This window comes from Electrona antarctica, assembly GCF_951216825.1.
Source record: "Electrona antarctica genome assembly, chromosome: 8".
In the NCBI taxonomy this organism is placed as follows: Eukaryota; Metazoa; Chordata; class Actinopteri; order Myctophiformes; family Myctophidae; genus Electrona; species Electrona antarctica.
Window position 1 is genome coordinate 43,028,491 of NC_136789.1, and position 24,148 is coordinate 43,052,638.

General features: G+C 44.6%; 1 protein-coding gene across 5 annotated transcripts in view; it reads right to left on the reverse strand.

Moving 5' to 3' along the window:
- Nucleotides 1–24,148, reverse strand: part of LOC306928489 (acetyl-CoA carboxylase) — a 74,241-nt gene that overhangs the window by 13,394 nt on the left and 36,699 nt on the right. For all 5 annotated transcript variants that reach the window (XM_079508651.1, XM_079508652.1, XM_079508654.1 and 2 more), the window contains 19 exons: nt 23,496–23,639; nt 22,824–22,926; nt 21,735–21,842; nt 21,269–21,325; nt 20,572–20,616; nt 18,376–18,417; nt 16,308–16,523; nt 15,819–15,974; nt 15,041–15,268; nt 14,729–14,884; nt 13,580–13,726; nt 12,519–12,788; nt 10,748–10,845; nt 9,766–9,886; nt 8,970–9,080; nt 5,013–5,156; nt 4,323–4,443; nt 2,594–2,690; nt 1,808–1,904 (listed from right to left, as the gene is read on the reverse strand). In XM_079508651.1, the coding sequence (XP_079364777.1) occupies nt 1,808–1,904; nt 2,594–2,690; nt 4,323–4,443; nt 5,013–5,156; nt 8,970–9,080; nt 9,766–9,886; nt 10,748–10,845; nt 12,519–12,788; nt 13,580–13,726; nt 14,729–14,884; nt 15,041–15,268; nt 15,819–15,974; nt 16,308–16,523; nt 18,376–18,417; nt 20,572–20,616; nt 21,269–21,325; nt 21,735–21,842; nt 22,824–22,926; nt 23,496–23,639 (2,461 nt within the window). The remainder of the gene's footprint in view (nt 1–1,807; nt 1,905–2,593; nt 2,691–4,322; nt 4,444–5,012; nt 5,157–8,969; nt 9,081–9,765; nt 9,887–10,747; nt 10,846–12,518; nt 12,789–13,579; nt 13,727–14,728; nt 14,885–15,040; nt 15,269–15,818; nt 15,975–16,307; nt 16,524–18,375; nt 18,418–20,571; nt 20,617–21,268; nt 21,326–21,734; nt 21,843–22,823; nt 22,927–23,495; nt 23,640–24,148) is intronic.

The window sequence follows — 24,148 nt, forward strand, 5'->3', positions numbered from 1 at the left end:
GCTGCCCGGGTCTGGTCCGTCCAAACACTCCAGTGTCACTGCCACCCGTCTGGCAGCGCACCCGACCCCACTGCTTCCTAACGCGGGTGGTGGGCCCACGTGGCGGAGAAGATGTGCCCACGTTGCTTCTTCGGGCTGTGCCCGGCCGGGCTCCGTGGTAAGCCCGGCCACCAGGCGCTCGCTGACGAGCCCTCCCTCCGGGCCTGGCTCCAGAGGGGGGCCCCGGGCTTCCTCCGGGCCGGGTCGCATCTCTTCTCTCTTGTTCTTCCATGAGTGTTTTTGGACCATGCTTTGTCTGGCCCCTCCCCCGAGACCACTTTGCCATGGGAGACCCTACCAGGAGCACTAGGCTCCAGACAATACAGCTCCCGGGTTCATGGGGGCACTCAAACCTCTCCACCACGATAAGGTGATGGTCCTTGGAGATGTAACCATTTGAAATAATGTAATACTCATTACATTAACAGATTCACAAAACAAAAGTCAGATACGAGAATTCCACCCTACACCAAACCCACCCCAGTGTCACCGTAGAGATATGAGTTACATAGCACTATATAACCATTAGATTACACATTATTGCTGAGTCTTGAAAGCAAGTTCCAAGACTCAGCAACCCTAAAGTCCTTGAATTATCAATATGCTTTACAATACAAACTGCAGTGGGGTGCACATGCATGAGCAAAGGGCAAATGGCATCAATGTTGTGGCAACATTAGCGAGTTTCTAAGGGAAAAAGTGGATTGTCTATGAGGCATATCGCTATCTGTACTTCAAAGGACAGCTACAGCTACATTTGTTTTTTGCAAGGTGCTTGAAAAGCATCCTGGCCTACATTCACTACTACCTCCAGTAGTGACCGTAGTAGATACCTTTTCATGATTGGCTGCCTTGTCTCTAGGCTGCCTCTAGCCAATGCCACGTGAGCTTGTACATCTTTTTAAAGCATTTAAAAAAATCTTGAATAATATTGAATTATGAAAAGTTTGAGAACCACTGACTTAGAAAGAAGGCATTTGTAGAATCGGCCTCAGGTCTAAATGGGTTAAGACACATGGAATAATGTCTAAACAACTGAATGTCTGTCCGTGGAATATATCCAGACTGGGACATTTACGTGGTGGGCATCCAGCCTCTTTCCCTTTCTTTTTTGAGTGGTGCACACCGCTCCAATGACTGGCTTCGTGTGTCCCCATGTGGGGTATAAACAGCTGGGAAATAACTCAATACTGCCACCATCTGTTGGAGTCAGATTACCGCGGACACCCATCTGAAAGGATATGCCAGGGAACCCCAGAAGAGAAGATTCTTACCATTTTAATTTCAAGGATCTCTCAGTTTGACATGCATTACTACGGACTTAAAGAAGAGTTCCGCACAACCCATATTTTTTACTGAATTCTGATGATACTATGTATGAACCTCTGTTAGTGGCGAAAAAACACACGCTGAGGAACGCTCAGAATGGATTCTTTTTTTTGTATGATCAAAGGATTATCGTCATCATATTACGGTAAGAAAATGACTTGGGCGTAATTCACCTTTAATGGCATTTATATCCCTGGCACACCAATTTATATTGTAAAATCAATGTTAATTTAACTCTGAGAGTATACAAATGGAAGTTATGGAACCAAATGGACCCGTCACGGTCCATTTGGTGGTTCCATTGGTTCCATTTGTACACTCTGAGTTACAGACCCATAAGGGTCCATTTTGTTCCTTCTATCTATCATTTAGCTGGGGAGTGGGGGACCCCCTGGAACTCCCTCAAGGACCCCTGGCCCATACCATGAGCAAACCTCACCTTGGCATCTGAGTCCAGGTTGGCTGGATCAGCTGGGATTGAGAGCTCTACACATCTGGTTTCCACAGCCACCACTCCAGTAGGTATCCCACCAAGCCTTTAAAGAGACACCAGGTAGAAATTGGAAACCCATGTCATTAACGTCATTTTTGAGTGGTGCAAACCACTCCAACAACCAGCTTTGTCTGTATGTTTGTGTACCTGTATACCTACGTGTCCGTGCAAAGGTGAGCATGGTTACTATGGTTAGTGTGTGACGTCACTGACATAGCTGATCAGACTATATAAGACCTTGCACCACTCAGTTCACACGGGTGTGATTTTTTGTTTTACAAAGCTCATACCTCCATCTTCAGTTTAAAGGCCTCGACGACCTTACAGGGGTATGCAAAAGGCTAAACCTATACAATTTAGATAGCATTTTATGTAGACATAGCACTCTATAGTGTTAGTGTATACTCATAGCTTTACTGTACAGATTTTCTACCGTTTACAGATGCTAGGTTCTTACCTTCCTTATGATTCTTGATGACTATTTTTTCATGTATTTGATGTATTATGTAGTATGTACCGGTACTTGTGTTGTGATTTTCTTGCTTACTGTACTGTAAAAGAGCTTCTGCTAAATGCCTAAATTGTAAAGGCACTAACGTACACAATCACTTTGGAACTAAATTCCCGGGCTTCCGGGTGTGGTTGGACATAATGGACAACCTGTATTTGTACTTGTATTGTATGTTGTAGAAACAGGATATTATGATTAATATTGTTCTCATTGGGACTTACCTGGCTCTACCGACCACCACACTCTGTGCCCACGGCTGCATGATTTCCATGAAGGAGCCCTGGTCAAAGAAGCCACTCTGCCACGAACCCTTCGGCGCTACAGATACATGGACATAGATAGAGATATATGGAGAAATGACAGCAATAGAAAGGGGTACAAAGACAAGCGAGTCAAAAAGAAGAGAAACAGACTTAATTCAGCGCCTGGGCTGTTCACCGCTACACTAGAAATATAGACACACATTTCTGTCCTTTTTGTCCGTCTTTCAGTAAATACATTCTGCCCTCCCTGCAGTGTTCCCGATTATACACTGCTGTCATCTCAGCTGCAGTCAGAAGTTGTGTATTGTTCACCTGTAATCTGCCATCTTGGCAGAGGCCATGATGGATGACTGTATAAAGAGGCTAGGTCAGCGCTTGTGGCTGCTTGCAGACGGAGAGAGAAACATGGCCCAGCCGGAGAGGGTTATACCATTCAATTAAGCCGCGGCACTCATCACCACTAAAGACATGGGGTTGGCTCCCCCTCGCTGTGCTCAATCTCTTTGCGCACCTGACTTGTAATTACATTGATATGGAATCTGCCTGGTCCTGACCCGCTGTGTAAAACATCCATCGTGGAGCTATCTTGATCCCGGGCTGCCGTGGTGTGGCGTGATGGCGGGCCGCTCTCTGTGCCTCTTTTAGTGAGTGAATAAGTACCCTCCCCATCTCCTAATGGCCCCGCCCCTAGTCATGAATTAGCTTAACCCTTGACACTGCGGGATATCTGCCTGAAACGATAACACCCGACTGTCCTCACCTCGTGTTTACCTCTAAATGACACATGCAAAAAAAGAAATATGAAGGGCTAGCTCTTCAAAGTTGCTGATACAGCATTTATGAGGGTGGTGGTGGTGGTGGCGTGGATATAACAAGAACACTGAATACTATTCAGGGTTTTACCAACTTTTGCATGAAACTATATTCATGTAATACAGTGGTTCTCAATGTGGTGTCCGGGGGACTCCCAGGGGTCCTTGAGGTGGTTCCAGGGGGGTCCCCAGGAAAATGATTGATTGTGGACCTTTACAGGTCTGTAACTGAGAGTTATGCGGATCTGTGGCCTAATATGCATAATAATTATACCAATCTGGAGGTCCTTGATATAAAAAAAAATCACACCCGTGTGAACTGAGTGGTGCAGGGTCTTATATAGCCTGATCAGCTGTGGTCTGACGTAATGTCAGTGACCATAGTAACCATGCTCATTTTTTTGGTACGAACACGGGTACACGGGTACAAAGCCAGTTGTTGGAGTGGTTTACACCACTCAAAAACATATCATACTACTGTGCATCATTCCGGCCAATCACAATTGGCGTCCTCATTCCGACCAATCACAATTAGCGTCTTCAATTTCATGCCCTCACTTTTTATCCTCAATATGTACTTTGCTCAGCCAAACAAATCATCGCTATGGGGTGATCAGCGAATCAAATCATCGCAAAAATTCACACGCACACACAAAGCTCGGCATAGGAGGGGCCCTCAAAACGTTTGAGAAACACTGATAATATGTACTCACTCTGGCTGGGCCGTCCGCTCAGCATCCAGAGAAACACTGATAATATGTACTCACTCTGGCTGGGCCGTCCGCTCAGCATCCAGAGAAACACTGATAATATGTACTCACTCTGGCTGGGCCGTCCGCTCAGCATCCAGAGAAACACTGATAATATGTACTCACTCTGGCTGGGCCGTCCGCTCAGCATCCAGCGAGGATCATAAGGGGTCTTGGTGGGAATAAACTCCACAAGGCGGTCTATGGGATCCTTGGCATTGAGGATGGGCACGGGACTACGTTTAGACTGAAGGAAGTCAAAAGAAATAAAAAGAAACCATGCTTTACAACGGCACAAAAAACACATCCACTTCAATGAATGAGTGACACTGTATCCTGCATCACTTGTTCTCAACGTGGAGTCTGGGGACCCCCCATGTGTCCTTGGGGGGGGTTTCTAAATGTACAAATGGCTTTCACTAGTAGTGTATGTATGGAATTGCCAATCCGTGCTATTTCACCGTGTTTGGGTGAGTTCGGGTTGACATTATTTACGATTCTGTGCTATTGGGTCACAACTCGGATGGGGCTGAGTCGGACGGGGCCGAGTCGGCTCAATCAAACTTTACAACGTTTGCCACGGCAACTCGCTCTCTTTAGCTCGCTCGGTGGCGGCTCTCGTGGCTCAAGTTCGCTTGAGACGATACCCCTCCGTCGCGGTCTATGGGGAGGATTTCAGTGCAATATGTACGGATTTGGGGGTTTTCTAGTAGTCTACTGTATGTACGGAATTGCCAATCCGTGTTATTTCACCGTGTTTGGGTGAGACCAGGTTGCATGTTGCAGTAGTAATGTATTAACACATCAACAGCTTACCTTGGGCATGTAGGAGAGCCACTGCAGCAGGGTGAAGACGCCCTCAAAGTCATCACACACGGTGGTGTGGGTCACACCGTTGTTGTGCATGATCTGGACGCCTCCCAGCTGGTTGTTTGATGTGTACACTTCTCTGCCCAGCACCTGGAGGGGAAATAACGAGACAATTAACCACATGAACCCCATAGCATCCCTATTCTGGGGCGAAGAGATCTGGAAGAAACATACCAAGTATAGAGCCCTGCGGGCCACCGGCTCAACAAAGTATATATTGGGGCCGGGTCCAAAGCTACTTATTTAAATGTAATTTTCAAACAAACCTTTATTTTTAATTTTATAACTTATAAAATATCGATAACTATCTAAATAAAACAAATGAACTCAATTTCGACCAGTAAGACGCCCTAAAGGGCGAGATCGCGTGCACGCATCCGCCTGGGTGACGGCAGACTGCTGGGCGAGCACTGGCGCTTTGGCATGTGGGGTCAGATAAACATATGGAATGAATTCTGTACTGGCCATATATGGAGCATGTCTTGAGTGTACAGGGTTTGATGAGGTCAGATCAACATATAGAATGAATTCTGAATTGGCCATATATGTAGCGTGTCACGAGGCGTGACGGACTGACGGACTGACTGACAGGTTTGGATAGTAGGTCGCAATTAAAAAAACGAAACCTCCGTCATCAGAACACAACATTTTAGACAGTTATAAAGTAGACTACGGTATGCTTCACACGGGCCAACAACACAGTGTCTAACATGGACGCTGCACAAGCCCCTCCATAAATAATCCTCCCAAGCCATTACGTGAAGCACCAGGCCAACAGAGGAGACGGTTGATATACCGTAGTGCCACCGAGCATGAGAATGGAGGGGCTTGTCACCCGCTCTGTGGTACCGATAGCCCTGGATCAATACGATCACACACCCACAACGGATAACGTCGTCGTCGTCAGGAAGGGACCCTGTTTTTCATTTAGTTTTTTTGAAAATTAAAATGGTTATGTCTACCCGTGGGTATTTATAAATAAATATTCAACCAATAAAGAGTGTGAGGGGGGAGTGGACCCCGTCGCTGCCCGTCGATAGCGCTGATGGGCAGCCAGGGATCCCTCCATCACGGTGGTGGCTGGGGGGCCGCCAGCACCTGCCTCTCCCCTCAGGGTTATTTGTGACAGACGGAGTGAATTAACACCTGCCCTCTCTCTTCCCAGATACTCTCTATTCACACACACACGCTATCGACTGCCCAGCCTTGTATGTTGATTTTTTTCTCTCCCCTCCCCCCCCCGACAAATATATGCACGTACGGACGCACATGCATATCGTCACTGTCAGGCAGAAATCTCGTATCCACATATTTCAACCCCCCCCCCCCCCCCCCCCTCCGGAAATTAATAATGCCCTACGACGTCATGCTACAGTGTCATACGAAAGTAGCAAAAATAGCCAACAGCTTTGGAGAGCCTGACAGCGCTGATATTGGACTGTGCTTGTCCTGGTTTACTGTGCATCCCCAAGGTGTGGCAGGGGTTTAATAGAGAAGGACGCGGAGGCCACAGAACTCGTTTTGGCATCCAAACGGCTCCTTTAACTGCCCCCCCGACCCATAAATACCCCACTATCTCAGTGTCCCCTCTTGTCAGGCAGCCAGGAACAGGTGGCCCGGACCAGACACTGTTCCATAAAATAAAAAAAATAAAAAGATATAAAAAAATAAAATAAAAATAAAATCTGAGAGGAGCTCAATCCTTTACTCTCGGCTCTCACCTCTTCGGCCATCATTTACTTTCTTTATTACCATTAATGGTTATGTGTCTGGATACAAATCTGGGGCACTCTCCTAAAGCTGTCAGCACAGACTGTGGCCCCAGGAAGTATTGCAGTCACCTTGACACACACACACACACACACACACACACACACACACACACACACACACACACACACACACACACACACACACACAGTCACAGAGAGAGCCTGCGGCGAGTGCCTGCTTCATTAAGATTCCATACTAGACAGCAGAGAAGGAAATAGGAGGAGGGACTGAGAGTGAGGGAGTGAGGAGGTGTGAAGTGTGTGTGTGTGTCTGTGTGCGTGCGCGCGCACGCTTGCGTGCGTGTGAGTGTGAGAGAGGTGAGGAGGAAGAGGAGGAGGAGGAGTGGGAGGGGTGGGGGCACCGAGTTGTCCACTGGGGGTTTGGATGCTAGTAGTTACTATTCAGCCCCCATAAAAAGAAACTGAGGTATTTCCGGCATTCAACAAAATTACGATCTCTGGATCTGGATGCAAGCCTCCTCTCCATTAAGTTAAAGTTAATAGCCATGAAACTGCACAACATATGGACATGACGGAATAGGATATTCATCCCTGTGCGATACACGAGAGCCGTCATTAAAAGTAGTATCACTTTGAATCTCACCGTTGAACCTGACACATTTACAATCATAGTAAACATTGTAGTTTATGTTCAATATCATGTGCTATGAATTACACATGACATAGGCCTTTCAATGGCCACTACTGAATTCGGTACAGTACTGCACATTCCCATATTTCCTTGGATTGGGAGCCCTGAGTAGGACCCTACCTAGTACACACTTAGTTGACCGGATTCCCAAGGGCTCTGTACTTACTAGGCAGGCCCCCTCCTGTGTTCATTTGACAAAATAGCAGATAGATCAGCTATTTTTGTAGTAGAATGCGAACCCCAGAATAGGGAAAATAGGGAGTATTTGTTGTATTTTGATACAAGAATGCATTTTGTTTTGGTATATATTATTAAATAGGTGCACAATACAGAACGTGGATGTGATCTAAAAAGGTGTTAAAAAAATTCATGTTTCATTATGTCTCAATTTGAAAGAAGCAGGGGTGCTTCCAGCAAAGATAGGTGCAAATGGTTTACTTGTTCTGTCCTGTTGCAACACGCCTGTGACTTGGACACACACACACACACACACACACACACACACACACACACACACACACACACACACACACACACACACACACACACACACACACACACACACACACACACACACACACACACACACACACACACACACACACAGTCACACACACACAGTCACACACACACAGTCACACACACACAGTCACACACACACACACACACACACACACTTTTGATTAGAGACAAATGATATGAGTGTCCCAGGCTGCAGCCTCCGGCATGTCACACCATTTCTATGCAAATAACAACTGCACGGTTCACTTTCAATTATTCCAGTCAGAGCGGGCAGGCTGGGATCGAAAGGGAATCAACGTAGAACAGGCTAGTAGAAGAACGCATGGCCACTGAGCCGGAACGCAGCACACACACACACACACACCACACTACATACAATGTCTATGATTTAGACATCACCATGGGCTGCAGTTTGCCCTTTCAGAATGCACTCTTTTATTTTACCTTTCCACAATTACAATTTCACTACCACCAACCAACGCACATCCACTTCCTTATCAGGTTTCTTTGCCATAGTCACAGAATGAATGCCGTTAAAGCATGGCAGTCGTAAATTGAAGATTAAAATGCAGATGCATTAATGGCATTTATTTAGGGCACAGTGAGTGCACAAGCCCACAATTGCACACGCCATGCTTCCTATATTTCGGAACACGTGACAATGTATCAGGAGAGCAGAACAGAACGTTGCCTTTTGTCCTGCAGTAGGAATGGGCTCATTTGTCGTAGCTCCACAATTCATAGGGGCTACACTAAGATGGCAACATATTAACGGAATCCATGCCGCCATTGGCGAAAAAGGATTATGTAACTGTACAGAATGTGTATCTTGTTGAGAGCTCCAGCTCCAGTAACTGTACAGAATGTGTACCTTGTTGAGAGCTCCAGCTCCAGTAACTATACAGAATGTGTACCTTGTTGAGAGCTCCAGCTCCAGTAACTATACAGAATGTGTACCTTGTTGAGAGCTCCAGCTCCAGTCAGGATGATATGGGAGTTTTCCACTTGAATGGTGCGCTGGCCCAGCCTCACCAGGTACGCTCCGATCCCTATGGCGCGACACGTTACCTGTAGGACAACAACATCTGGTCACCAATCTACAGTGATATGTAAAATGGACCAACACCAATCATAGTATTACAGTATTTAAGCAGTACAGTACAGCATAGAACACAGATATCATCCACCCGTTTCCTAAGGAGCTTACTGGGGCTTCACTCGTGTGTGCTCACTTCCTCCGCACTTCCTATTCAGTTGTCACTTCATCTCGTTTAGAATATCAACGCTTCTAAAGAGAGATCCGTTTTACGACGGCGATGTAGTAAAGGAAGATTTCACCTCCCGGTTTTGGGGGGGAAATGAAAGGCTGCCGTTTTCAGAGTAAAATCTCCCTCATCTGCATGGCAGTCCTAGCGCCTTTATTCTGAAAATATTCCCCGGCACCCAAATTGTTAACCCATTTTGGACGGGAACGCATCTGTGTTACCTTAGCTTTCAAACACTTTTAACCATTATTTAAAAATTTTGCCGTTGAAAAACAGCAGATCTACACACTATGAACGTTTTAACTCAAATCTTAGCTTCTGGGGGCGTCCTTGGAACAACATATTTTCAGATGGGGATCTAGATTTAGAAGCCTTTTTTTTAAATTGGCGTCAGGTCTAAATGGGTTAATAACGGAGTACAAGGCCCTGCATGTGTGTGTGTGTGTGTGTGTGTGTGTGTGTGTGTGTGTCGACTGTGGGTTTCTTACCAGGTTCATGGTAATGATCTCCTCGTAAGCCAGAGAGGACTCTCCTGCGATCATCCCAGAGCCCTTCAGGTTCTCCACTCCCAGACCCTCGTCCTTCCCAATGATGTCCGTGATCTTGTACCTGCAACGCCACGCCATACGCAGAACATGGACACACCCGTCAGACCAAACCTCAAGCCCTTTTAAAGCGTCCAATCAATACATTGCCTGGTGAACCACCCCGAGAGCGTAATTCACAATGCGACCAGTCCGGGATGGTCTACCAGGCTAATCAATGCAATGACAAATTAACGTTAGACAATGCATTGACAAATTAAAGTTAGTCAAATTAAAGTTTATATGCACAGTAATAGTCACTGTCTATTGAAACGTTTGGTCCTTGGACTTCTCATGCAAAGTAAGTATAAACATGTTAAAAGTTTATATAAAAGGTCAGGGGCAAGTGAATCTCCATCCTGTTTTTTAGGTTCTTTTAGGGATACAATCATGCAACGGTTAATCCAACTAATCAATGTAATGATAATTTAAAAACAATCGATAATCAATAACTTAATACTAAAATCAATTAACTAGAAAAAGAGCTCCTCAGAGTACAGGTCTCCACATGTCAGGTAGGTTATTGTGGGTCAGCAATTCATCTGCCTCCTGGTGGCGCGTGTGAACTCTCACAGAAATGGGACGCTGCGTTAATAATTTGAGTTTTGTTTCATTTTGTACAAAACGGGCCACTCCTGCGAACTTTACATGCCAATCTTAGCCAATCAGGATGTAATATGAAAAATGATCACATGACTATATAGATAATCAATAGTTGCAGCCCTTCAATCGACAGACTCAGTGCAGCGCTATGAGCTTGTAGATCTGCTATTTTTCAACAGCTAAAGTTTACATTAACGGTTTAAAGTGGTTAAAAGCTAAGGTGACACAGATGCGCTCCAGGTCTTCATGGGTTCATGGGTTTCATACAATACGCTATACACACCTGGACTCTCCCTCATCCTCCACGTGCTCGCAGTGCACAGAGTTTAAGGCTGAGACCTTCTTGTAATCCTGGGGTGTCAGGTAGAGGTACTTGAAGCCCTGTCGTCAACAGAAACAACCGTTTGAAAAGACAAAAGACTGGCACATGCAATGGGCTCTATGCACACACGCCCTTTTGGAAAGAACATGGGCCCCTTCCCTGCTTCCTTCACAGGCGTTACCACTAATACTAATGAAGGCTCTGTTCCATTCTGGTCAATCAGAGTCAGGGTGCTGCTATTGGGCATGTTGGCTCACTGGAAACACTCTGCTACACCAGGGGTTCTCAACCTTTTTGGCCGGGGACCCCCGAAAATGCTTTGGCAACGTCTCGGGACCCCCGCCCCGCCCCCTCCCGACCCCCAATATAAATTGACTGCTACAATAACCTTAACCCATTTTGGGCGGGAACCCCTTTTGGTGTTTTAAGCATTATGTTATAATTTAGCTATTGAAAAATAGCAGATCTACAAGCTCATAGCGCGCCACTCGGTAGCGCGCTATGAGCTTGTAGGTCTGCTATTTTTGAAAAATCGTGAAAAAGAAGATTTAAAAAAGAATCTTTTCTTTCTTTTTTTTTAATAATTTGGGTACCCCCTAAAATAACCCACGGGTTGAGAACCCCTGTGCTACACCAGTGGGTCTCAAGTGTTCTTGAGTGGGTTCCAAATGGCCCCATACGGGTGTGTTAGCCTGGCTAATAAGCCAGACTAATATCACACAACACTGTCGCGGTATATCAGTCTGGGCTGGCTCCACTTGGATTTCATTTCCCGGGGAACATTTTCTCTTTGACGCAATTGGTCAGAGCTACTGTCAGTCAAAAGTCTCAAGCATTGAACGTCACTGTACCAAAGCCTGCCTATATTGCATACCGTGTCCCGATTGGTCCGACCTGTTCTCTGCTGTAGGAAAGAGGCGTGCTACTGAGCCTCGCCAGACCGTAATCCGCTGGTAGGCAACTTTTTTTTGCCAACGGCTGATTCGGTCTGGTTTATTAACCAGGCTACGGGTGTGTAACTCTGAGAGTGTCCCTGCAGGACTCTCAGAGTTATGGGGGTCCCTGAAATTAAAAAGTTTGCGAACCACTGTACACTAAATGGAACAGAGCCTTAATTACATCATCGGTAACACCGTGAAGGAAGTAGGGAAGCGGAAGGAAGAGTTATTGACAGGCCACTCTGAAAACAAAAAATTGGGCTTATTTTAGATAAGCCCAAAAAAGGGACAGCAGGTTCAAAATGGTTCAATTGAAACTTTGTCTGTGCTGTGAAGCTAATTTAACAAAGCTATGTGAGAAAATAAACGGGAGACGGGTATGTCATCTTCGGGAAACACGACTACTGGTGACTACAGTTATGCATACAGTTGGGTGCCACCGATATCGTCCCTTATCATTTGACCCATTTAGGCCTGACCTCAAAATTTAAAAAAATCCTTCTAAATCCTCCAGTTTTCTGAAATAAATATTTTCACGATTTTTCAAAAATAGCAGACCTACAAGCTCGTAGCGCGCCACTCGGTGGCGCGCTATGAGCTTGTAGATCTGTTATTTTTCAATAGCTAAATTATAACAATGTTTAAAACACCAAAAGGGGTTCCCGCCCAAAATGGGTTAACTGTCCTTTTGCGCAGATCACGCAAACATCAGCAAAAAGAAAAGGACAATATCGATGGCCTCCAACTGTATCCTGATCCTATAGCGTTGCTAAAATGTATAGCTGCAGACTGACCTTGTAGTAGTCGGACGGGTCCTGCCAGGCCACGTGGAACATGTGCCTGATCTCCTCAGCCAGGCCGATGCGGGCACCGCTGTTGGCGGCGATATAGATGCGAGGTATGGCGCTCTCGCGCGCCATCTCGGAGGCCTGCAGGAACAGCACGTCCTCCTGGGGGCCGAACGAGCCGATCTTGTGCGTGATGTCGTTGCTGATGACGATGATCTCCCGGCCCGCCGGGTACTCTGGAGTGCGCAGGGTCATCCGCCACGCCACCATACCAATCTAGAGGAACACCAGGGACACGCATGTAGTTCATCTACATTTTATATACAGTAGCATACTGTACATCCTTCTGGGTTCAGAGCATTTTGCACTCAAATGTACTCAGTCCCGCCCCCTTTCATGACGACGACAGGCCCAGGAAATGATTCCCCATGCATTTTTATTTAAAGATCTGTAAGCCGTGGACAAAGCAAACTCCGATCGTGACAAATCATGACAAACACACAAAATATTTTGGGTCGAACAAATTATTACTAATTATTTTCTTCTTTCTAATTATTTGTTTGTTATCATGATTTGTCACGATCCGAGTTGGCTTACAGATCTTTCAATAAATACTTTTTGCATGGGGAATTATTTCCTTGGCCTGTCGTCATGAAAGGACTGCAACTATTGCGTCATAGGCCAGCCGAGTCTATGGACTTTTTATAATTATAAATTCCCCGTCCCCTGCTACTGTAAGTCTATAGACCTTAATGTGTGTTCAGGGCAGTTTGATGTTATTTTTTTGCCAGCCAAGTCTATGGACTTGAGGGGCTCGCCACACGAGTGTGATTTTTTTTTAATCTTCTATGCAACACAAAAATAAGCTGTAAAATATAACCACTAAGCAATGAATGTATCCATCCAAAGAAATACAGAGACCCCTAGAGATGGGAAGGAAAACTGCGCCGTATAAAGGGACATCATGTTTAAAAAGCTCCACATTGGCATGGTAATTGGCTGTAAGAGTATATACTTTTTCATATTCACTCCTCATGTTCATTTGTTTTGAATTTCGCTCCCCGTACCTCATTTCCTCCTGGCAGTCGATTCATCTGCACCAGCTGCCCCTGGGCGTCCAGGACCAGCTCAGTGAAGGTGAGCAGCTCGGAGGGTAGAGGGCATTTGGGCAGGTCGGCGAACGCTTCCGTGGAATGCCACAGCTTCCTCAGAGCCTGGCAGGAATGATATGAGAATAAATATATATGTGTAACGCCAGGGCTCCACCGGACACGTTGCGTTGCGTCTGCGTCGCGTCAAAAAACGCACCGGTTCAATTTTAATGCACGCGTCGCGTCTCCGTCAACGCGGGCAGTGGAGCCACCCTTCATTGATTAAAAAGGGAACATTCCCTGACGGTGACGGAGACGCGACGCTGACGCGCCCGGTGGAGCCCGGCCGTTACTGTGTTTCAGTGTTCATTTTGTTGACTAAGACTAAGGTTTTTCAGAAGACTAAATGGGACTAAGATTAAAGGTGTGTTATTAAAAAGACTAAGATTAAATTAAATATTTTTGAAAAACATTAACACTGCTGTGAATTCACTGGGGGTAAGGTCTATGCCAGTGGTGGTACAAGTACAAGAGAATGGCAACACGCGACAGTAACTTGTAACTTTCATTTTTGTAGAAGAGGCAAACCAATATTGTTTGTACCGTTTGCTTTGATTTAATAATTGATTGAACAACTATGATTTGATTTGGCTGTCTAATAGTACTAATACTAAAAAGATAAAGATCAAGGTGTGTTGTTTTCGTGTTGTTTTCTAATTCATGAAATTTTTCGATATTTTTTCCTGAAATTACTGAAATAAATCATTACATTTTCTTTTGGGGGGGGGGGGGGGGGGGGGGTTTGATTTATTTTTAAATAATAATAATAATACTAAAAATCAAAATGTAGGAAACAAAAAAGAAAGGGACCCATAAAAATGTGTCCGTGGCCCACAAATGGGTCCGACCCACTGTTTGGGAACCAGTGGTCTATGCCTTGTAACATCCTACCTGCCTGAACATCTCAGGGGAGTGAAAAACATAGGTGGTTCCCAGGGACTGATCCTACCTGCCTGAACATCTCAGGGAAGTCATAAACGTAGGTGGTTCCCAGGGACTGATCCTACCTGTCTGAACATCTCAGGGAAGTCATAAACGTAGGTGGTTCCCAGGGACTGATCCTACCTGTCTGAACATCTCAGGGAAGTCATAAACGTAGGTGGTTCCCAGGGACTGGGCCTGGAAGCGTTTGGACTGCAGCAGGTCCTTGGTGACGTATGGTGTGTTGATGAGCATGCCATGTAGAGGCCCCTGCTTGTCTCCATAGGCCTGGAACTGGATCTGGACAAACAGACGGACAGAGAAGTGTGTCACTTCTCCAAATAATTTATTTCCCCTGTATTTTATAAGCTCCATTTTAGAGAAACCTAGGGTAGTGACCAGCCAAAGTTGTGGATGGTATTAAAATTAATGAAAATGAGAGACGTCGAGCCCCACCTGTCGGTCTTTGGGCCCAACCTCCTGTTCCGACCGGGAGTCAGTGACCTCCTTGTACAGGCTGATGTCCAGGTAGTAGCCCGACTCGTTGGTGAGGAACAGGCGGATGGGGATCTGTTTGCCCGTGGGCGTCAGGCGGATGTTGATCTTCAGCTCGGCCTGGAGGACACGCAGCTTCCACAGACGGCTGCCGTAACGCATCACCATGGAACGCACCGACTCCTCGATCTGAAGACGGGCGTGATAAACGGTGAAAAACAGTAGGAAGATAATAGTAACACAAGTGAAAAGAATACCAATGAACTCACCTCAAAACAGTCGGCGGAACTGCTCAGGCTGGTATTCCTATGTAAACTATGCTTAAACTATGGTTAAACCTAACCTTAACCTCAGTAAAACGCTACCAAATGCTAACCCTATTCCTAAACTTATCCCCAGTAAAACCATGTCTAACCCTAAACTCATTTCTAACCTTATGCTCAGTAAAACTGAGAATACAACTGCCCCACTGAGCGGTTGGCGTGATGTCGGCGGAAAAAAACTAGGGCGACAGTGTTTTAAGGTAAGCATTCCGGATACCAAGTGAAACCCGCAATATTGACACTTCATTTCGGACTCGGGGTAGATCTGACCTTCAATTGTACATGCATTTTGTTTTGACTGTATTATTCCACCACTTTTTGCTTTGGCAATGTAAACGTGCGTTTTCTCATGCCAATAAAGCCCTTTGAATTGAAAATTGAACTGAACCGAACCGTGGGTTGATTATTGGACTAACCTTTGACGGGTCCATGATGACGGTGGGCACAAAGTTGAGGAAGATGTGGTTGCAGTCGGTTCGTACGGTGGTGTTGTTGAACGCCACCTCCAGCTCATCCATGGCTTCCAACAGGAGGCGCTCTGCCTCGTTGTGAAGGTACTCGAACGACGCCTCCTACAGAGAAGGAAGGGCCAAAAGGTCAAGTGGAATTGTGCTATTTTCTGCAAATGTTCACCTACTATGACCCCAGAAAAGGGATGCTAGAGTTCCTGAATGAAATGGAATGAAATGTGAAAACACACAAAGCTCTGTGCGGTTAATACAACCAGAAAAAAGCTAATGGGAGTGAGGGGCACGCTTATCGTCATACATCATCATACATCACATTCCGTGCTCAGCCAATCAAATCATCTCAGATTTGGTACACAAACACACAAAGCTCTGCCCCTCAAAAAGGAAATTAGGCAAATTTATAGACTCTTAAAAAAACCTGTTGGTTCTGCTCACCTTGGTGACGAGGTCCGAGTGGCGGATTATGGCGCGGACAAAGAAGCGGTAGTCGGTGACCTCGGTGCCCGCCTCCACGCGGGCGGCACCCAGGTACAGGTGCATCTTGTGGTTGGCACAGGGGATGGCCGTCAGAGCAAAGTTGCGCATGCGGTTCAGCTCCAGCTGGAAGGCCAGCGCCGGCTCCAGGTGACGGTAGATCCTGTCCTCCTCAAACTACGGAAGCAGGCGAGTGAGTCACAGACAGTCATATAAAAGCAATATCAAGCCTATGAACCAGAGGTTTTCAACCCTTTCAGGCTGTGACCCCAAAAAAAAAAAATCAGATGAGGCATTACATTCAGGGTTCCTACACATTTTCATTTTAAAATTCCATATTTTTCCAGATTAAAAAATCCAGAATTCTTTGTAGATGTTTTACACCATATTTGACATTTGAGTGCAAATACCTACACTTATGTAACTAAATGCGACACTTATGTAAATCAAACCGCTAATTTATCTTCCGTTCTGTCTGTATAGCTCTAATATGTTGCCAAATTATTTCAAGAAGATTGTACTGTAGCTCATAGAAATAATGTAACCACCGCCTGGTGGCGAATATAGCCAATGTGCAAGCTAACAAAACGTCACAATGGGACACGTGGTAGATTAGCTATTAAACCTTTTGTTTGTTTTTTGCCTACATAGTTGACCATATTGAAATTGGTTTCAATATGCCAATTTCACCAAACCAGGCAATTATGTTTTGTCATGTAACCTTAAACTACATACCTTCAACCCCTACAGTAACATAAGTGATGTTTATGTACAATTCACCAGTGAACTAGAAAAGAGAACTAAAGTAAAGTCCACTAACTTTATTCTTCTTCAATGGCTATGAGTAAAACATGCAGCACGGTTTAACAAATAATTATACATAAGTAAACTAACTGAAACGGTCCTACCTATACTCATCATTTCCCCTTAATGTATTGGAAAAACAATAATTGTTCTCCATGAATCTCTTTTCTAAATAAGAGGCAAACTAAATTATTAAATGTTTGTGCCGTCTGGGAAGTGTCCATGGACATGACGACAAATGCAGCCAAACAATTATGGTTTCCATATGAAGAAAAGATACGTGTAGATTTTCTAATAACTACACTGCGTAACAAATAAATGTTCAGACTAGTATTTGTCATAATGTTATTAGTGATGCTATGTATATATATGCAATTCAAAGGTATTGTCGTATATTGTTTCAACTGATTTGGTGGGGGATGTGTGGATTTGGTTAAAGTTAAAAGTTATTATAAGTCAATACTCTGGAAACATAATACTTTTTCTACACTCTACACAAAAAAAAAAGATATATATATATATAAAATCAGGGACCCGCAGGTTGAGAACCACTGCTATAAACGATTTGTTCAAAGTTCCATTCACTAGTTGGCTTCTCCCGTCATCAACTCCAGAGATTCCCGTGAGCTGTGGTGGTTACTAAGTAAATGAAATCAAAGGCAATCTAAACTCAGAAGCCCGCTAATGGGCGTCATTTCTCTTAAATGGGAGACATAATTGAATAGTTCATTACTGTAATGGGTTTTGGTAGTGCCATTGTAGTGAAACTATCGGGGGGGGGGGGGGGGGGGCAGGAGAGAGGAAGAGCCATTTCCGATCATGGAGTGAGTTTTAGTGGTGAGAGAGACTGTAATTTCTCACATCTTCTACTTGTGAATGCCATAGCAGTCACATAAACCCAGTCAATGGACCCTTGTTCAATTATCTCCAAATGATCGGGTGTTAAAACTTCAGTTAGGCAATTCCTAGTCTTGTGTTGCCAGACTGTTGCCTCTCGCAATTCTCAAATGCTTTCTGTCATACAGTCTGCAGCAACGGAAGCTCCATCATGAGTCAAATATTAAAGCGGAAGTGGAGCCTCCACCACTTCTCCTTATTTCGTTTTTATTCCATTTCCTCAGTGAAAAAAAGGTTGTCGACAAACATTTTTCGTCATAATTCTAGTCAACGAAATCAACACTACTGACACAATATGCTATGCAGATATAATAATAATAATACTCACTTTGTCTCTGGCACGGAATGTGAAGAACTTTGGGAACTCTCTCTGTGAGGAGAGAGAGAGAGAGAGAGAGAGAGACACGAGAAATTCAAGAAAAACAAAACATACAACGGATGGTAAACACCACCTCAATTGTAAATTTTAAAATGTACAATACCAGCTATTCTGGTTAGTGGCAGTGCATGCATGGCATGAGAGTAACAAAACAACAACAGCCATACACATATGCAGCGTTGTTGAAAGATAATAAGTGCAGATGATGGATGAACTGTTACACCAGCGAATATGGTTTATTATGCTGCCATCATCTGGAGCTTGTTTTTACACACTGTGCTCTTTCAATCAGTGGTTTTCAACCAGTGGTCCGGGACCACTAGTGGTCCTTACGGGTCCATTTTACGCTCTCAAGAGTTAGATTATTGTTCAACATCTGCATTAGTTAATTAATTTACAAGAAGTCTACACAATAAGGGCCTTTCTCGGCCCCACACTTCTCCCATTGTTTATATTGTGTTTAGTTTCCAAGATGGCCGCAGCACCAGGAGGGGGTGGGGCGGAGGTGAGCGGGTGGGGTCGACATATGCCCTTACTGGGCTGCATTCACAAATCCAAGGCACCTGTCTTGCGTTTGTCTTGTGTCTGTGTTTAATGGCCGCTCCAATGCATTTCCAATGGAAGCCCATATGGTTTGACCAAACATTTTGTTTGATGGGGGGAGGGGGGGCAGAACACATCCATCAAAGCTGTGTTCAGACACGTGTCAGACACAAGGCAAGTGTCTTGAATGCAGCCCAGTAAGGGCATATGTCGATCCCGCCCGCTCACCTCCGCCCCACCTCCTCCTGGTGCTGCGGCCATCTTGGAAACTAAACAATATAAACAAGGGTGGGGCCAAGGGTGGGGCCGAGAAAGGCCCTTATTAGGGAATGTAGAAGACTGTAGAAGACTGTTATCTCTCCTAATGGCACCAACATCAATACAGCATGGAATTGTGGACAAAATCTTAACCAACGATAACAAAATATGAAAATATTCTTTCGTTTTGGGTCCGAGAGGCTAAATGTCATTGAATGATGGTCTGTGGCTCAAACACCCAATACATAATGGACCTTGATATGAACTGTGGTTGAAAACCACTGGTCTATCTCACAGGAGAATCACAGTGCATTCAATTCAAATGCTCACATTATACGACAATATATGGACAATATTTGGAGCACCATTCAAGACGCCAATGAATAAAACATCCTCTTCTTTCCCAGCGATGTATCTGAATTTCTAAATGTAAATCGGTTGGCTTGTTAGAGAGAGACGTTATACCGGGAGAAGTGCCCACTTGTCAGGACAATACCGGACCAATTGTCAGTATGCGCAATGATCGCCGACTCAAAGCCTGCATGAAAACAAGACTGTAATTGTACATGGCACGGCAAAAACCTGTACGGTCACGATTTAATGCTGGGTTTCATTCTGCAGTATTCTGAGAACCATGGTGGTGTGATCACATACTGTAGTCTGGTTTAGAACGTGAGCAGGCTTGTTCAACAGCTACTGAGTGCCGCTATATACGTTTAACAAGTGGCCGCAAATGACGGCGACACACAAATGAACGCCATTAATTCTCATCAGAGTCTGTTGTCCACGGCCAGGAAAATCAAAGGACTATTGTCACCATGATTGCAAAGACATTCTCCCATATCTCTTTAGGGGAGAAAAATCACCTTTTATTTGAAATGAGTGGGTGTACTTTTTGACAAAGGCTTGATTGTGGGTGATTAACCCATTTAGGCCTGACGTCGAAATAAAAAAAACTGTTCGCTCTGAAAGAATATATACCTATTCAAAGATTTGTGCCGCATTTTTACGATTTTTCAAAAATAGCAGACCTACAAGTTCATAGCGCGCCACTCGGTGGCGCGCTATGAGCTTGTAGATCTGCTATTTTTCAATAGCTAAAGTATAACAGAATGCTTGAAACACCAAAAGGCGTTCCCGCCCGAAATGGGTTAAACATGGACCTGTGTAGTACTAGTAATACTGTAGAACAAGGCAATAACACCACCGAGCTCGGGAATGCCTTTTGGATATATAAACATAAACATTTACTAAAAATGTCATTTTATGTTATAATTATGAACACGTGGAAAGAGCACAGGATGAATAAACTAGATTCCTCTATTCCGTCATTCATCTACTCACATGAAACCTTTGGTCCACCTCATAGTTGATCTGTTTCCTGAAATCCTGCCAGCGTGAAAACAAAGCAAAAGGCAAAAGAGATACAGGGAAGGAGATGATGAGCGGGTGGGTGCACACAGGCAGAAAAGGGTGGCAGCCAATTTTGACGAGTTAATTAGCTTAAAAAATGGCTTAGATCACTGGTTCCCAAACACTGCGTCGGGACCCATTTGTTAGACACATTTTTATGGGTCCTCTTATTTTTTTGTATCGTACATTTTGCTTTATATTATTATATTATTATTTTCAAAAAACATTCCCCAAAAATATAACATAATATAACATTTGTCAATGTTATATGATATGAATTACAAACAAAATTCAATGATTTTTTTTCAGTAATTTCATGAAGAAATCAAAGAAAAATCTAAGAAATTTCATGAATTAGAAAACATATTTTTAAGTAGTAGTGAAAATAGGTAATCTACGGTTTTAGATCTGTTAATTTCTCCTTTGGGTCAAGGGCTAAAACGTTTGGGAACCACTGGCTTAGATTATCGCAATTACGTCATTTCACACAAACAAAATTGCACAAAAAAAATCTGTGCTACATTTGATACATTCTATTGAGATAAAGGGATTTAGTGATAAGCAAGGGAGTGGCTTGTAAGGAAACGGGGTTGCCCTGCACTGGGATGATAAGAAAGGAGGTCCTCACCTTCTGAGCCACTAGGAACGTCAGTCTGCGGACGCCGTGTTCAAAGAGCACCACTTTCTAGGATGAAAAATAAACAAAATTAGACCTGTTAGAATGAGAAGATCTCTCCAAACTGTAACAGAACCTAGAAATAAAAGGTCTATTCATGCTGTGTCGAGCAACGCATTCCGCAAAACAAACGTATTGTCAAAAACGGCAGCAATGTGTCACGGGAGAGCCTTGCACTGGGTGGTGTCGCATAGTTCTGGAAAAATGAATGGTTGCAGACGCCGTCCTAAAATGTTGCACACTCTGACTGGTTGTAAAGAAGTAGTAAGTTATTGGCGAGTCGCATAAATTATGAATGCCCAAACCCCAGAACGTCATGCAACACAAAAAGGAGACATGTCGCTCGACTCGATAAACTGACCACCACGACTTCCCGTGTTGAACAGAGGAGGAATCGGAGGCTAGGCTGAGCTCTGACCTTTGACTGAGTGAATTCCCGGAACATGGCCGCCAGGCCGTCGTCATCGATGTCACTGTCCGTCTTTATGGCCACATTCAGGATGTGAATAGGCTCGTCCTGGATACTCTGCAAGGGGACAAGGAACAACCCCAATCAATATACTGGATACTCTGCAAGGGGACAAGGAACAACCTGAAGCAATATACTGGATACTCTGCAAGGGGACAAGGAACAACCCCAATCAATATACTGGATACTCTGCAAGGGGACAAGGAACAACCTGAAGCAATATACTGGATACTCTGCAAGGGGACAAGGAACAACCTGAAGCAATATACTGGATACTCTGCAAGGGGACAAGGAACAACCTGAAGCAATATACTGGATACTCTGCAAGGGGACAAGGAACAACCTGAAGCAATATACTGGATACTCTGCAAGGGGACAAGGAACAACCTGAAGCAATATACTGGCAATGTTGCCAGAGAGATTGCATTTGTTTTGACGCAATCAGTGGTGTGAGGAAAAAGTACTCACATTTCTTACTTGAGTATCAAGTATCAATACTGCAATATAGAAATACTTTGTGACAAGTAAAAGTCCGGAATTCAAAAATGTACTTAGTATTGGCATCAAAATGTACTTAAATGTAACAAAAGTAAAAGTACTCATTATGCAGAAATGTCCCATTTTAAGTTTTTAAAATGTATACAAATCTTTTGAAAATAGCCAATCTACAATGCGTCGCATTGTGAGCTTGTAGATCGGCTATGTATCCAGCACTGAAGTGGATAATTTATGTTTTGTAATAATAATAATCAAAATCTACAAAGTAACTAGTAACTATAGTTTTAAAATAAACATGGTGTAGAGTAAAAGTACAATATTTGGATCTGAGATGTAGTGGAGTAGAAGTAAAAGCACTGGAAATTGGAAATAGTAAAAAAAGTAAAGTACCAAATAACTCAAAATTGTACTTAAGTACAGTACTTAAGTACAGTGGTGTTGACAGTTGACTCCCAGTGATAGAAAGTTTCCACCACTTTCCACCACTGGGAAGGTGTCAACAGCACCAAGCTTGCGCTGCTGCCGCCACTGTGTCCTCACCTTGATGTCGTCCTCGGCATAGAGCACAGGGTTGCCTCCCTCTGGGAAGGTCGGACTGGGCGGCGGAGAGTCTGAGAAGCAGCTCAGCACGTCGTTAATGTTCCTGCAGAGAGACGGGCCCAATCGTCAGGGTTAGTTACATTACATTTTCAATTCAAAGGAGCTTTATTGCTTACAACAGAGCCGTTATGCACAGAATATAGACCCCCGGTTCTAAACGTGGGATCAGGGGTCCTTGGGGGGGGGGCACACAGAATAACTCTTCCCTACTTCCTTCACAGGTGTTACCAATGATATACTGATTAAGGCTCTGTTCCATTTAGTGGGCAGTGGCTCTTAAACCTTTTAATTTTAAGGACCCCCGTAACTCTGAGAGTGTACAAATGGGTCCATTTGGTTCCATTTGTACCCTCTCAGAGTTACACACCTGTACGGGACCATTTGGAACCCACTCAGGGACACATTGACACCCACTGGTGTAGCAGAGTGTTTCCAGTAAGCCAAACACGCATAATAGTAGCACCCGGACTCTGTTTGACCAGAATGGAACAGAGCCTTCATTTAGTATCAGCGGTAACATCTGTGAAGGAAGTAGGGAAGGGGGCCCAACTTCTTTCCAAAATGGCTTGTGTGCAACTGTGCATATAGCCCATTCCAGGTTTAAGAGCTGACCTGGTGAACTCCTGGAAGGAGCGGAAGGACACCATGGCGCCCATGCGCTGGCATGGCGGCGTGAAGGAGGTGTCCAGCAGCACGTCGCTGACCCCGCCCGCATGCACCATGCCGTAGTGGTTCAGGTTGGACGAGAACGACATCCTGGAGAGTGATGGCGACAACACACACAGAACAGCACACGTTACACTGGAGGAGGCGTGCAACCCAACGGTACATAGTTCCTCCCCAGCCCAGAACTTTAGCAGAGTGGATGAGAGGGGGGGTGGGGGCCTCCCCTTGCACGCCGGGTGACCAGATCCAAACTGTTCATTTGAGGGACAGAAGTGTCGCACATTTTGGAGTCTCACATTTTGTTTTAAAATGATATTTTTGGTGATATGGGCGACTTGGTGCTGTAGCCTAGGGGATATTTCTCATATCATTATAATGGGCTTAAAAACACATCTTGCTGGAAAAGAGACAACAAGAAGGCTATTAGGGGACTAACTATTAGGGCATTTGAACACTGATGCCTGCCAATCACAATGTGGGACAGGGTCTCAATTTGTGGGACACCTGAAAAAAGTCTTGGAAATGAGGGACTGTCCCACGCAAAGGGGGACATCTGGTCACCCTGTGCACCTGGCTTCCATCATGCCCATATCTAGTTC